The following is a 15,501-nucleotide window of genomic DNA, read 5'->3' on the forward strand; positions in this document are numbered from 1 at the left end:
TGCGCCCCACGCCCCGCCAGCATTATTTTTTTAAAACATCTGTATTGCCGGGCGTGGTGGCGCACGCTTGTAATCCCTGCACTTGGGAGGCTGAGACAGGAGGATCACACAGGTTCCAAACCAGCCTCAGCGACTTAGTGAGGCTCTCAGCAACTTAGTGAGACCCTGTTTTCAATTAAAATATAAAAATAGGTCTGGGAATATAGCCAAGGGGTAGAAAAGCCTCTGGGTTCTACCCCCAGTACCACCAAAAAATGTTTTAAAATTCTGTATTTGCCTTGTTCAAATTGTATAAATTCTGACTTTGTATGTATACATTTAGAATTACATAGTCATTAACAGTTTGTCGGAAATATTAATACATCAGTGCAAATATTGTTTATTAGTAGGTTTATTTATTTATGGCAGTAAAAATAATGTATATTTCATTCCCTCCCCACATGTCCCCCCTTGTCCACAGCGAGGTTATTTGAAGGGATACAGGTGAAAATAGTCATATCACAATGGGAATTTTCCAAGAGGCTACTCTGCTTCGTTGTCTGCCCCGTCATGTTCGGGTTTTTGCTTCTGACCCTTTTCTTCTTCCCCAAGATCTTCCTTCTCTTCTTGTCGACTTCACCTTCTTTATCCTCCTCCTCCAGCTCACGTCCTCCCCTTCCCCTGCCGGCTCCTCCTGCCCTCCTCCTGCCCCCACCGACGGCCCGTCCGTCACCCCCTCCTCTGTGGGTCATAGTAGCTTTGTTGCTGGAGCACTGGAGCGGAGCCACAGGCACTCAGACGCAGCGTGCAGGATTGAGTTTACATGGAGTATCTATGCCAGCGATACAGCTGCCCAAAGAGATACACTTCCCCTCCTTCTCCTAAATGTGGTTTTCTTCCTCAGGAAATAATGTCAAGATTCTCTTTTTGAGGGAGAATAAAAATGAGATGAGAAGAGTGTTTTTAAAGTTTTTAAGATTTTATTCAGAGCATTAATCAGACCTTGAGGTCTATGACATGCATATCTGGAGAGAGAGAGAGAAAGGAGGTGTTTGTAATTCATGCGCGCAGTGTCGGTCTCGGCTGTTCACGCACTCTCCTCTTTCCCTAGCTGTGCGAAGAGCTCTTTGAGAAGATCAGCGACAACTGCAATGAGGAGATGTCGTACTCTGTGGAGGTGAGTGCAGCGGAGTCGAGCCAGCGCCTCTCTGTCCGGCCTCTTCAAAAGTACTTTATTTTTTATTTTTTGGTACTGGGTATTGAGCCTAGGGGAATTCAGTCTCTGGGCCAAACTCCAACCCCTTTTTGATTTTTATTTTGAAACAGGGTCTTGATAGGTTGAGGAGAGTCTCACTCCTTGCTCAGGCTGACCTTGAACTGTGACCCTCCTGTCTCAGACTCCCAGGTACTGGGTTGCAGGCGTGCGCCATCATGCTCAGTTTCAACATGACTTTTACATGGCTCCCAGTCATGACTGTGCTGTCAGTCAGCCGTTCCCTCATTTCGTATTTCTACTGTATTACTAAGTTTTGATTAAAATGAATACTGCAATTAAGTCTTCATAAATCTGTACATTTATTTCAGTTATTAGTTTTTATATGTATCTTGGTTATTAAAATAATATATTTGGATTGCCAAATGGCATTTTAGATAGGTTTTAATTAGTTTCCAATTCTGTTGGGAGGATATAAATAACCTATTGTGCCCCTGCCAACATTTATCCTTCCTTCCTGCCTTCTTTGCGTTGGGGCTTGAATGCAGAGGCATTCTACCTCTTGAGCTACACCCCCAGCCCTATATTTCTATTTTCAAATAGGTTCTTACTAATGTATAGAGGGCCTCACTGGGTAGCTGAGGCTGGCCATGAATCTGTACTCCTCCTGTCTCAGCCTTCCAAGTACTGGAATTATAAGTGTGCGCTACCATGCCTGGCTTAATATTTTTATATTTATTTATTTATTTATTTATTTATTTATTTATTTATTTATTTATTTGGTGGTACTGGGGTTCCTGGAAGCCCTTCTACCTCCGGGCTACACTCCCAGACCTATTTTTACATTTTTTAAATTTGGAAACAGGGTCTCCTAAGCCAGCGTGCTCGGCTGGCTTCGAACCTGCGCGATCCTCCTGTCTCTGCCTCCCAAGCGCGGGTATTACAAGCATGCGCCACCATGCCTGGCATAATATTTTTATTTTTAATCTTTGCCAGTTAGGCAAGGTTAATTTCTCTTAGTTAAATTTGAATTTCTTTTTTTCTGGAACTTGGGATGGAGCCCAGGGCATTCTACCTCTGAGCTACACCCCCATTCTAGTTGTATTTTTTATTTTTTATTTTTTTGGCGATACTGGAGATGTAACCTAAGGGCATTCTACTCCAAGCTATACCCCTGGCCCAGTTTTTTATTCTTTATTTTGAAACAAGGTCTCACTGAGTTGCAAAGGACCTCACTAAGCAGCTGAGGCCTCAAACTGAACCGTGACCTGCCTGTCTCAGCCTGCCATTCCTGGGATTACAAGCCTGTGCCACCATGCCCATCTTTTTTTATTCTTTATTTTTGAAACAGGATCTCACTAAGTTGTGGAGGACCTACTAAGTACTTGAGCCTGGCTGTGAACCTGCAGTCCTCCTGTTCCAGCCTCCCAAGTACTGGGATTACAAACGTGTGCCACCACATCTGTCAAATTTGAATTTTTTTGCCATCTTTTTTTTGTTGTGTGGTAGAATACCCAGGGGCATTCTACCTCCAAGCTATATCCCCAGCCCTATGTTTTATTCTTTCTTTCCTTTTGCCTTCTTCCCTTCCTTTTTCTTTCCCTTCCTCCCTTTCTTCCTTCCTTCCTTCCTTTCTTCGTACTGGGGATTGAACCCAGGGGCATTCTACCTCTGAGCTACCCCCAGACCTAATTTTTATTCTTTATTTTGAAACAGGGTCTCACTGAGTTGCAAACAGCTTCACTAAGTAGCTGAGGCTGTCCTTGAACCGCAATCCTCCTGTCTCAGCCTCCCAAATGCTGTGTTAGAAGCATGAGCCACCATGTCTGTCCGGCTCTTTATTTTGAAACAGAGTTTCACTAAATCACTAAACTGTGGAGGGCTTCACTAAGTATCTGGGGCTGGCTTCCAACCTGTGATCCTCCTGTTCCAGCCTCCCACATACTGAGATTACAAGTGTTTGATATCAGAGCCAGTTGCAAATTTGAATTTCTTAAAAAAAAATTATTCTTGAGTTGGGTATGGTGGCACATACTTGTAAATTATGGACTTGCCTGTTTTATAATTTGTGTTCTTCCTTTTAATATTGTTAATAATGATTTCTGAAAATACAGATTTTTTTTTTTTGGTGGTACTGGGGTAGAACCCAGAGGTTTTCTACCTCCGGGCTATACTCCCAGACCTATTTTATACTTTATTTGGAAACAGGGTCTCACTAAGTTGTTGAGAGCCTCACTAAGTAGCTGAGTCTGGCTTCGAACCCATGTGATCCTCCTGTCTCAGTTTCCCAGGCGCAGGGATTACAAGCGTGCGCCACCACACCCGGCCAGATACAGGTTTTTAAAATATATATAATAATGCCGGGCGTGGTGGCACACGCTTGTAATCCCTGCACTTGGGAGGCAGAGACAGGAGGATCGCGCAGGTTCGAAGCCAGCCGCGTGCGCTGGCTTAGGGGCTTAGGAGACCCTGTTTCCAAATAAAAATGTAAACATTGGTCTGGGAGTGTAGCCCGGAGGTAGAAGGGCTTCCAGAAACCTCAGTACCACCAAAAAAAAAAATAAATAAAATAAAAATAAAAATATATTTTTATTATATATATTTTTATTATATATATAATAAAAGATATTATATATATATATATGAAATATCTTGCTGGGCATGGTGGCTTATGCTTGTAACCCCAGCATTCGGGAGGCTGAGACAGGAGGATCACAGTTTAACGACAGCCTCAGCTACTTAGGCCCTCAGCAACTTAGTGAGATCCTGTTTCAAAATAAAGAATAAAAAATAGGGCAGGGGTATAGCTTGGAGGTCGAATGCCCCTGGATTCCATCCCCAGATCTTTATACCTTGGAAAGTTATTCTCTATTCAATGTTTACCCTGGCCTTTTCAAGAAATCTGTAGAATTACTTTATTTGCATTAGTTTACTTGATAAACATACACTGTCTGTCTGTCTCTCTCTTTTTCCCTCGGTTCTGAGATTAGAACCCAGAACTACAGCTTGCTAGGCAAATACTCTGACATAGAGCCATGTCCCGAGCCTTTTTGAAGTTTTGAGACAGGGTCTTGCCAAGTTGCTCCGGTTGGCCTTCGGCTGTGAACCTTTTGCCTTGGCCTCCCAAGTAGCTGAGGTTATCAGTGGGAACAAGTGAACCCAGCACATTCTCTGATTTCTGTGTGTTCATGAGGCTGTTGTTTCACACACATACTTTTCAGTTTCATAGTAGTTGAAATTAAGTGTTAACATGAAGCTCTTCTTAGAAATTAAGCTTTCTTTTTAAATGCAAACATTTAGCATGTGTTGTGGTTTTCTTTTCTTTCATTATTATTATTAATTTTTTTGCGGTACTAGGAATGGAACTCAGGGACATTACACCTCTGGGCTACACCCTCAGCCTTTTAAATTTTTATGTTGAAACCGAGTTTAGCCTGGCGTGGTGGCACACGCTTGTCATCCCCGCGCTTGGGAGGCGGAGACAGGAGGATCGCGCAGGTTCGAAGCCAGCCGCGCGCTGGCTTAGGAGACCCTGTTTCCAAAATGAAAATGTAAAAATAGGTCTGGGAGTGTAGCCCTGAGGTAGAAGGGCTTCCAGGAACCCCAGTACCACCAAAAAAACCCCCCAAAAAAACCCGAGTTTAAGTTGCTGAGGCTAGTCTTGAACCTGCAATTCTCCTGTCTCAGCCTCCTGAGTACTAGGATTACAGGAATGATGGGGTTGTTTCTTGGTCTTAGCTCTTAAAGAATATAAAATAAATATAAAATAAAATAGGTCTGGAGCAGATAACTTGGACTTAGAATGCCCCTGGGTTCAATTCCCAGTACCACCAACCCTCCCACACACAACCTGTTTACCTCCTTTTTCTTTTCTTTTTGGTGGTACTGGGGGTGGAACCCAGAGGCTTTCTACCTCCAAGCTACACTTCCAGACCTATTTTCTATTTTATTTGGAAACAGGGTCTCACTAAGTTGCTGAGAGCCTCACTAAGTAGCTGAGGCTGGCTTTGAACCTGTGTGATCCTCCTGTCTCAGCCTCCCAAGCGCGGGGATTACAAGCGTGCGCCACCACGCCCGGCTTTGTTTACCTCTTTTTCTCCCTGAGAAAGACAGGAATCTGGATGTAAACTATACAGTGTGATAACTGTGTATATAGAATGAAATAAAAAAGGCCTAGAAACATGGCATTTGACTTCGTAAAGGTTGCTGATCTCTAGGGTTTTTTATAAAATTAAAAAAAATCTTTACTGTATATGACCTTTTCTGAGGTCTTTAACTCACTTTAATAAATGATATATTCCTAGGTGAGCTACATGGAGATTTACTGTGAACGAGTACGAGATTTACTGAATCCAAAAAACAAGGGTAATCTGCGTGTGCGTGAACACCCACTTCTCGGACCCTACGTGGAAGACCTGTCAAAGCTGGCAGTCACTTCTTACACAGACATCGCCGACCTCATGGATGCTGGGAACAAAGCCAGGTATGGTAGTTGTTAGGTAGGTCTGTGGCGCAGTTTGAGGCTCTTTGTTCCCAGTCAAGGGATTGAGGCCATATTTATGGCTATAATAATTGCCTTAATTGTGGAGTCCTCTGATTCTGTGGCTATCCTGGATGGTTAGGAGCCTCAGAATATCAGGTGTCTTTCTTCTAATGAAAAGAACGTACTGCTGGCAATCTCAGTCCTTGGGAGGTTGACACAGGAGGGTAATAGGTTTGAGGCTAGCCTCAGCAACTTAGCAGCACCTTGTTTCAAAATTTAAAATTAAAAGCAAAAACAAATCATCGGGGATGTATCTTAGATGTTGAATGTCTCTGGGTTTGGTCTCACAGCACTAAAAGAAACAACAAAAACAAAAAACAATGCACTATTGAAATAGAAATCTGGTTAAATTTTACTTTTGATTAAGTCGTGGTGAAATGTTTGTGTTCCTGTCTATATGATGTCGTGGTAGTAATTGATTCTGGGATAAAGGAGCACCTAATACGGAATAAAAATTAAACGCTCTGGCGGGTTCTCATGGGGTTGCTGGAGTAGGAGGAATGGCTCTGATGGGCGCCTTTGAGCTGAAGGTTAACTGGAGGGGCTCACAGGTAAGGCAGCACTGAGAACAGCTGTGTGAGAGCGAGTCCTGCAGCCTGAGGACGTTTAAGGCTCTCGCTTGCGACTGTGCTGCTTATAACGTGGGCCTGCTGTGCTGCACGTGTGAGACCTCACTGTTGCTGGCCACCTTTGTGTCTGTCTAGGACTGTGGCAGCCACCAACATGAATGAGACCAGCAGCCGCTCCCACGCTGTGTTTACCATTGTCTTCACCCAGAAGAAACAGGACGCCGAGACCAGCCTTTCCACCGAGAAGGTAGGAGGACTGCAGCTCTGTCCCTTCTCGGGCCCGCCGTGTTGTGGGAGGGCAGAGGGCCCTACCTAAGGGAGGGTGCATAGTCCTGCTTGTTGTTTTTCTTCCGTCTGAGCACTAATTTTCAGCATGTGTTCTTAAATAAAATCACAAAATAGAAAATAGAGGGAAGAAAAAAACAATCTGAGTTTGGGTTTCATAAAATCCTCTGTGCAAGACAGGTTTTTATTTTGGCAAAAAAAATCCTTCTTTTTCTTCTTGGCTGGAGAACGGTAATGTTAGCTGATAATGTTACAATGCGGTGTTTCTGTTGGATCAGATACTGAAGCAGGCAGAATATACTTTATTCCTGGAGAATGAATAACCCCGTAAGAACTCTGGTGTCCTTCAAACACCTTGCTTGTTAATCTCTCATTTTACATAGCAGTTAAATATTATAAATGTGCAATCAGTCTGCCTGCTTTGAATCCTGGCTTTGCAGTTTTCAGCTATATTTCCTTAGCCAAGTTACTTAACCTCTTTGTACCTCAGCTTCACCGTCTGTAACAACCTCACACCATTGTTCAAAGGATTAAGTATTAATATAGGTTAAATGGATATAATAGTGTCTGGAGTAGACTCTGTTGTGCCACTTAGGAAATGTTAATCTTATTTATTTATTTTTTTGAGGTACTGAGAATTGAATGCAGGCGTATTCAAACTCTTGAGCCATACCCCCAGCCATATACATATATAACATATACATATATAATATGTTAATAATATATAATACCTCTTAAGCTATACCTCAGCCATATATATTAAATATATATACATTACATATATATATATATATTTTTTTTTCTTTTTCTTTTTTTTTCTTCTTCATTTGGTAACAGAATCTCACTAAGTTGCTGAGGGCCTCACCAAGTAGTTGAAGCTGGCTACAAATGTAAGATCCTCCTGTCTCTGTGGGCATGGTGGCACATGCTTATAATCCCCCATGCTTGGGAGGCAGAGACAGGAGGATCGCGCAGGTTCGAACCCAGCCTCGCTGGCTTAAGAGACCCTGTTTCCAAATAAAATATAAAATAGGTCTGGGAATATAGCCTGGAGGTAGAAAGCCCCTGGGTTCCAACCCCAGTACCACCAAAAATAAATAAATAAATAAATAAATAAATAAATAAATAAATAAATAAAATAAAATAAAAAATTAAGCCAGACATGGTGGCACATGCTTGTAATCCCAGTACTTGAGACGCTGAGACAAGGTTCTGGGTCACAGCCAACCTCAGCTATGTAGTGAGGCCCTCCACAACTTAGTGAGACCCTGTTTCAAAATAAATAATAAAAGCCAGGAGTGATGGCACACACTTGTAATCCCAGCATTTGGGAGGCTGAGACAGGAGGAAGCTAAGTAGCTGACAGCCTCAGCTACTTAGTGAGGCCCTTTGCAACTCAGTGAGACCTTGTTTAAAAATAAACAATAAGCTGGGCGTAGTGATGCACGCTTGTAATCCCTGCGCTTGGGAGGCTGAGACAGGAGGATCACATAGGTTCAAAGCCAGCCTCGGCTACTTAGTGTGACCCTGTTTCCAAATAAAATATAAAATAGGTCTGGGAGTATAGCCCGGAGGTAGAAAGCCTCTGGATTCCACCCCTTGTACCACCAAAAAAATAAAATAAAATAAAAACAAACAATAGAGCCTGCATGGTGGCACAGGCTTATAATTCCCCGCGCTTGGGAGGCGGAGACAGGAGGATCGCGCAGGCTCGAAGCCAGCCACGCTGGCTTAGGAGACCCTGTTTCCAAATAAAAATATAAAAAATAGGTCTGGGAGTGTATCCCAGAGGTTGAAGGGTTTCCAGAAACACCAGTACCACCAAAAAATAAATAAAGAAAATAAAATAAAAAATAATAAAAAAAACAACAACAAAAATAGAGCTGAGGGTGTAGCTCAGAGGTAGAATGCCCCTGAGTTCCATCCCAAGTACTGCAAACAATAAATAAAGAATAAAAATATAAAAATAGGGCTGGGTATGATGCAGCTTGGAGATAGAAAGCCCTTGGGTTCAATCCACAGTGCCCCCCCCCGACACACACAAAGAATTTTAAAAAATAGGACGAGGGTTGTACCTTGGGGGTAGAATTCCCCTGGGTTTTATCCCTAGTACCACAAAAAAAAAAAAAAAAAAAAGGAAAGAAAGAAATATAGGCAGAGTAGAATTCGAAATCATTTTTATTTTATATTACTTATTTATCTTTTGCAGTACTGGGGATTGAACCCAGGGGCTTTCTATCTCTGAGCTACACCCCCCAGACCTATTTTTTATTCATAATTTTGAAACAAGGTCTCACTGAGTTGCAAATGTCCTCACTAAGTAGTAGCTGAGGCTGTCCACATACCAGGATCCTTCTGTCTCAACCTCCCAAATGCTGAGAATACAAGCCGGTGCCACCACGCCCAGCCTCTTTTTGTGTGTGTGGTAATGGGGATTGAACCCAGGGGCATTCTAACTCTGAGCTACACCCCAGCTGATTTTTTATTCTTTATTTTGAAACAAGATTTCAATAAGTTGCAGAGGGCCTCATAAGTAAGTGAGGCTGGCCAGGAACCTGCAATTCTCCTGTGTCAGCCTCCTAAGTACTGGGATTACAAGCCTGCGCCACCACGCCCATTTTTTTTTTTTTTTTTTTTTTGAAACAGGATCTCACTAAGTTGTCAAAGGCCTCACTAAGTAGCTATGGCTTGCTGAGAACCTGCGATTCTTCTGTCTCAGTCTCCCAAGTACAAGTGTTATAAGCATGGACCACCATGCCCGGCTTTCTGCCTATATTCCTAAGTGCCATGCAGCTGGATTCTTTTATCTCAGTTTTAGATTTTTTTTTTGGATGTGGAAATTGAACCCAGGGGCATTTTATCTCCAACCTAAATCCCCAGCCCCTTTCTTTCTTTCTTTCTTTCTTTCTTTCTTTCTTTCTTTCTTTCTTTCTTTCTTTCTTTCTTATTTTGGTGGTACTGAGAATGGAACCTAGGGGCCTTCTACCTGCGGGCTATAATCCCAGACCTAATTTTTATATTTTATTTGGAGACAGGGTCTCTTAAACCAGCTGAGGCTGGCTTTGAACCTGCACGATCCTCCTGTCTCAGCCTTCCAAGCGCAGGGATTACAAGCGTGCGCCACCGCGCCCGGCTTTTATTCTTTATTTTGAAACAGAATCTCACTGAGTTGCAGAGGGCCTCACTAAGTAGCTGAGGCCGGCCGCGAACCGTGGTCTTCAAGTCTCGGCCTCCCAAGTGCTGGGACTAGAAACGTGCGCCAGCATAACTGGTATGGGTTTCAGATTTTATACTGGCAATTCTACAGGATCTTTTGCCATTTGATACCATTGCCACTAAAAAGTAGAATCATCTTGTACTTGGTGGTATTTTGTTTGCTTTTAGATGAAAATGATACATAAATGTGATCAAATAATTTGCTCTGTTAGAGATAGTATTGTTGCTTTTGGTAGTACTCATCTGAATGGCACCACAAAACATTCTATGTGAAAGGAAAATTTTCTTTTCCTGTCTATAATTCTACCAATGTTGTCGGGCGTGGTGGCGCACGCTTGTAATCCCCGCGCTTGGGAGGCGTAGACAGGAGGATCGCGCAGGTTTGAAGCCAGCCATGCTGGCTTAGGAGACCCTGTTTCCAAATAAAAATGTAAAAATAGGTCTGGGAGTGTAGCCTGGAGGTTGAAGGGCTTCCAGGAACCCCAGTACCACAAAAAAACAAAACAAAATAAAAAACTACCCATGTTAATCTAATAGCCATAGTTTCCTTTCTGTCTGTTTTGGGGTGCTGGGAACCAAAACAAGGATGTTGAGCATGCTGAGCAGGTGTTCTACCACCGGACCATGCCTATCCTAATGGCTTTCTTTTTAATTCATTTTGAATACTTTTGCCTCATGTTCCCTTGAACTTAAATTTTTAAACAATTTTATTGAGGTATACAGCAAACTACATATATTTAAAGTGTAGAAGCGGGGCGTTTTGGCCTGCACTTATAATTCCATTACTTGTGAGGCTGAGGAGGATTGCAGGTTCAGTCAGCTTTGGCGACTTAGTGAAGCTCCCAGCTAGAGAGACTCTGTTTCCAACTAAAAAATAAAAAAAGGTGAGGTGTGTAGCTTGAAGGTAGAACGCCCCTGGGTTTAATCCCCAGTACCCAAAACAAAACCGTGTTGGAGATGTAGCTCAGGGGTAATGTCCTCCTGGCTTCAGCCCCCAGTCATGGAAAGTGGAGGGGGGGGGGCAAGAAATGAAGAAAAGAGGTTTATTTTGCTCTTAGTTTGGAGGTTCAGGGGCATGGCACCAGTGTCAGTTTGCTTTGGCGGGCACCTCTTGCCAGATGGCATCACAATGGTGGGTGCAATGTAAGAGGGGGAGATTTCATCATCGGAGAGGAAGCCAAAGAAGCTGAGGAGGGGCAGCCTAGACCTTGTGTAACAACTCTGCCTGTAACTAAGTCGGTGGTCTCAGGAGGATTCCCGGAACCCCTTGATCAGCACCCCATTGGCCTGAGGGCCGCCCACTGTGCCCGGGACATAACGGCCCACTCCATCAGCAGACTAGGGCTCGCGCTTCCCACGTGGGGTCCTTTAGGAGACAAATTACATCCAAACCCAAAGCAAGTTACTGCTTTTGAACCAAGATAATTGCTGTGAATTTTGTGCTTGTCTGCATGTGTCCGCGCATGCACGCCTGCCTGCCTTTGCCGTGCCTGCATGTGTCCGCACATGCACGCCTGCCTGCCTTTGCCGGGATTGAGTCCGGGGCCTCATGCGTTCTAAGCGCCCTGGCCTCTGCACGCTCTTTAAACCGATTATGATGTGTGTGTTATTTTCTTCTTGAAGCATATTTAAGAGTGCTAATATTTTACTTCATATCTACATCTTTAAAATTCTTGCCTGTACATATTTTCTACTTGTACATTGCTAATATTTTAATTGCCTGCATATTACTGTTTTTGACCAGGTCAGTAAAATTAGCTTGGTGGATCTAGCAGGAAGTGAACGAGCCGATTCAACTGGTGCCAAAGGAACTCGCTTAAAGGTATTTATTTTACTAAGTAAATGGCCTAGTCAATCAGTGTTCTGTAACATGAGCTAGCAGACTATGGCCATTGGGCCAAATCCAGATAGTGTCTGTTTTTGTGAATAAAGTTTTGTTCAAAGAGAAACTCCGCTCATTTTACTTGCTGCTTTTGTACTGCTGCAGTGGCAGAGTGGTGACACAGATCACGTGACCCACAAACCCTAATTTTTATTTACCCTTTATAGAAAAATTTGGCTGACTGCCGATCTGTAATTTCAATGAAAGGGCAAATTTGGTAGAAAATAGTTAGGGAAGACCTCATGGCCAAGGGTAAGAGTTAAATTGTGTGTTGAAAAACAGAATTTGGGTAGGTAGAAGTAAGGGACAGCAGTGGGAGCAGGATATACAGGATCTCTCCGAGAAGGAGATTGTTTACAAGAACAGAAGTTGCATGTTGATGGGTTGTGGGTAGGAGCTGCACCTGTGCTGTTTTGGAGTCTTGCGGAGACGTAGGCCTGTGGGGTCGGCATGTGGTCGCAGCATGCTGCCAGCTGAGAGGAGGAGAGATTGAGGACTAAAGGGAGCTTGGAACTGGTCATAAAGAAACATGTCAGCCAGGCGTGGCGGTGTGCGCTTGCAATCTCAGTCCTTGAGAGGCTGAGACAAGAGGATCGCGGTTCAAGTTCAGCCTCACCTACTTAGTGAGGCCCTCGGCAACTTAGTGACACCTTGTTTCCAAATAAAAAATAGGGCTTGGGTTTAGCTCAGAGGTAGAATGCCCCGGGTTCTGTCCCCAGCACTGCCCCACCCCGAGAAAGCAGCATGTTGGTATGTGGCAAATTATACCAGTGTGTGAATGATGCGCACCAGTCGAAAGTCTTCATCATTTATGTTTGATGTTTATTTTAGGAAGGAGCAAATATTAATAAGTCTCTTACAACTTTGGGCAAAGTCATCTCAGCCTTGGCAGAGGTGGTAAGTTTTATACTTTATTATATGGGAAATCTGTCTGCTCAGCAACTAGAGTTGATGTTTATAAAGGCTGTCCTCTCCTCTTTGACCCTTTTACGTCAGCTTGCTCTCCTCCCTGTGGAGCTTTCAGATAAGACTTCTTTTTTGACTAGTGGAGTGGAGTGGACCCCCGGAGACGCACAAAGCAAAGCCCCGTGGCTTGAGCTTCAGTTCCTCTCCCGCTGAAGCCAAGTGCCTTTGTCTATATTGTTTTCCTGTGCACGCTTTTCTAGGTAGGATGCAGGACCATTTGGAGTATTTTAAAAAACTTGATTTTAGAGAATGCTGTGGATTTGGGGGCTAAAATACAGTCACTGTAGCTGGACATGGTGGCGAATGCCAGTAATTCTAGTACTTGGGAAGCGGAGACAGGAGGGTTGCAGGTTCCAGGCCAGCCGTAGCAACTTAGTGAAACCCTGTTTCAAAATTAAAAAACTAAAAGGGCTGGAAGTGTAGCTCACAGGGAGAATAACCCTGGGGTCAGGGTAAATCCTTTGTGCCTGTCCTTCAAATACATGCGTAGTCATGGGGTGGCTAGAGCTGTAGCTCAGTGGCAGAGCACGTTTCTGGTGTGTGTAAAGCCCTGGGTTTGATTCCCTGTCTTAAAAAGAAAAAAACTTGAAATAAAATCGTCATCAATCACGTAATGAGCAGAGTACATTCCAGGAAACGCATCATTAGGCAGTTTTGATACTGCGGGATATCAGAGTGTGCCCACACGCACCTAGATGGCACAGCCTGCGGCCTGCCTCGGTTCTGTGGTGTGGTTTGTTGCTCCAAGGACTGTGGTGAATAAAACAATAAGAAATTAAACCAGGCACAGAAGCAAACAGTGCAATCGAGAGAAGGTAGACACAAGATGCACGAGACTGCTGCTGCCATAACATGGCATACTATGTGTGGTAAACTTTTTAAGTAGAATATATTCTGCTGGGCCTGGTGGCGGGCGCCTGTAATCCCAGGACTTGGGAGGCTGAGACAGGAGGAGCACAGGTCAGAGGACAGCTTCAGCAAGTAACGAGACTCTTATCCACTTGGCAAATGCTGTTTTCAAGTAGGGAAAAAAACCAGGCTAGTGGTGTAGCTTGAAGATAGACTATCTCTGGATTTGATTCCTAGCACTACCAAAACAGGAAAAAGAGAAAAAGAGAAAAAAAGGTAAGAAGAATATATTTTAAAATAATGGAAAGAAGTATAGTAAACATACAGACCAATCCCGTGGGTGCATATTAGCAGGCTCATGTGCTGTGCCTGTCTTGCTGTATTGTTCTGCAGCTGACAGTGTGGTAGACTTGTTCCAGCATCACTGTGAGCATGAGTCGCGACCTCGGAGGTTTCCAGCACCATATGACCTTGTGGGACCTCCATATGTGCATTCTACACGGGGACTAGAACCATTGGTGGCACGTCACTGGAACTTTATTCTTTCCTATCCTTCACAGTGAAAGAATAAAGCTAAGACAACTTTTGAATAAGAGTCTTCCTTATTTAGGTTAGGAGCCGAGGACACATTTGTAATTGGTCGCTCTGTTCCGATTAATAAACTCACTTAAATTGCTAAGAATTAAATGTTTCTTGTCTGTGACAAGTCCTAATTTGTGCTTTTTACTTGGAAGTTTATCCTGTTTTCTCGTTCTTCCCTTTCAATGCTTGCGTCTGTAGGACAACTGCACCAGCAAGGTACAGTGGGGCTGGGTAGGAACGAGGTTCCTAAGAATCGGTCCAGAGCTGCGTCCTTAGAGGGTGTGTGGAGACCTGAATAGCAGTGGCGTCTGCAAAGAGCTTCTGGTCGTTTTCTTGGTTCTAGAATGTCTGTTTAGTGTGACCTTGAGTCATGAGACTTCACGCCAGAATTAATTTAGGAACGTGATGTACTTTGGAGAAGAAATTGGGAATAAAGGAACAAGAGAAATTGAGGAAGCTTTTATATTATGTCATCTTATAATCTTTGGCCTAGTGACCTGTAGAACTGTATTTGACAGTTCTATAAACCACTTAAAAAGGCAGCAATACATTAATTTTTTTTTTTTTTTTTTTTTTTTTTTTGCGGGTCTGGAGATAGAACCCAGGAGCATTTGAGCTCCGAGCTACATCCTCTGCCCTATGTTTTACTCTTGAGTTGCGGAGTGCCTCACTAAGTAGCCGAGGCTGTCCATGAACCCTGATCCCCTGGTCTCAGCCTCCCGAATGCTGGGATTACAAGCGTGCGCCACCATGTCTGGCTCTTTCTTTCTTTCTTTCTTTCTTTCTTTCTTTCTTTCTTTCTTTCTTTCTTTCTTTCTTTCTGGTACTTGAGGTGGAGCCCAGGGGTTTTTCTACCTCCGGGTTATACTCCCAGACCTGTTTTATATTTTTATTTTGAAACAGGGTCTCACTAAGTTGCTGAGAGCCTCACTCAGTAGCTGAGGCTGGCTTCGAACCCGTGCGATCCTCCTGTCTCAGCCTCCCAAGTGCTGGGATTACAAGTGTATGTTACCACACCCGGCTACATTAAATTTTTTAACGATCCTATTCTAAAACATTGCTCGCTTCCTAAAATTAATGGTGTGTGTGTGTTTACACTTTAATATATATTTATATATTTATTATCTATATTTGTGTGTGTACACACACACACACACACACACACTCTCTTTTTTGGTACTGGGGATAGAACTCAGGGGCACTCTACCCCCAAGCCACATCCCCAGCCCTATTTTTTTATTCTTTATTTTGAAACAGGGTCTCGCTAAGAGCTGAGGCTGTCCGCAAACCGTGATCCTCCTATCTCCGCTTCCCAAATGCTGGGATTACAATTGCATGCCATCATACCTGGCTTGGTGTATGTTTTTAAACCTCTTTGTATTATCTTATTTTTCTCTACAATGAAAGGTCATGTGCA

General features: G+C 43.4%; 1 protein-coding gene across 3 annotated transcripts in view; it reads left to right on the forward strand.

Moving 5' to 3' along the window:
* KIF1B (kinesin family member 1B) overlaps window positions 1-15,501 on the forward strand; it is a gene marked incomplete at both ends in the record, with an annotated part of 150,533 nt that overhangs the window by 25,906 nt on the left and 109,126 nt on the right. For 2 of the 3 annotated variants that reach the window (XM_080692232.1, XM_080692233.1), the window contains 5 exons: window positions 1,091-1,156; window positions 5,497-5,675; window positions 6,440-6,551; window positions 11,550-11,627; window positions 12,519-12,584. In XM_080692232.1, coding sequence (XP_080548358.1) covers window positions 1,091-1,156; window positions 5,497-5,675; window positions 6,440-6,551; window positions 11,550-11,627; window positions 12,519-12,584 — 501 coding nt within the window. Of the gene's footprint in view, window positions 1-1,090; window positions 1,157-5,496; window positions 5,676-6,439; window positions 6,552-11,549; window positions 11,628-12,518; window positions 12,585-14,282; window positions 14,301-15,501 lie in introns of all 3 variants that reach the window. The other variant, XM_080692231.1, reaches the window with a different exon arrangement.

Source organism: Muscardinus avellanarius, assembly GCF_963383645.1.
Source record: "Muscardinus avellanarius genome assembly, chromosome: 3".
Taxonomy (NCBI): Eukaryota; Metazoa; Chordata; class Mammalia; order Rodentia; family Gliridae; genus Muscardinus; species Muscardinus avellanarius.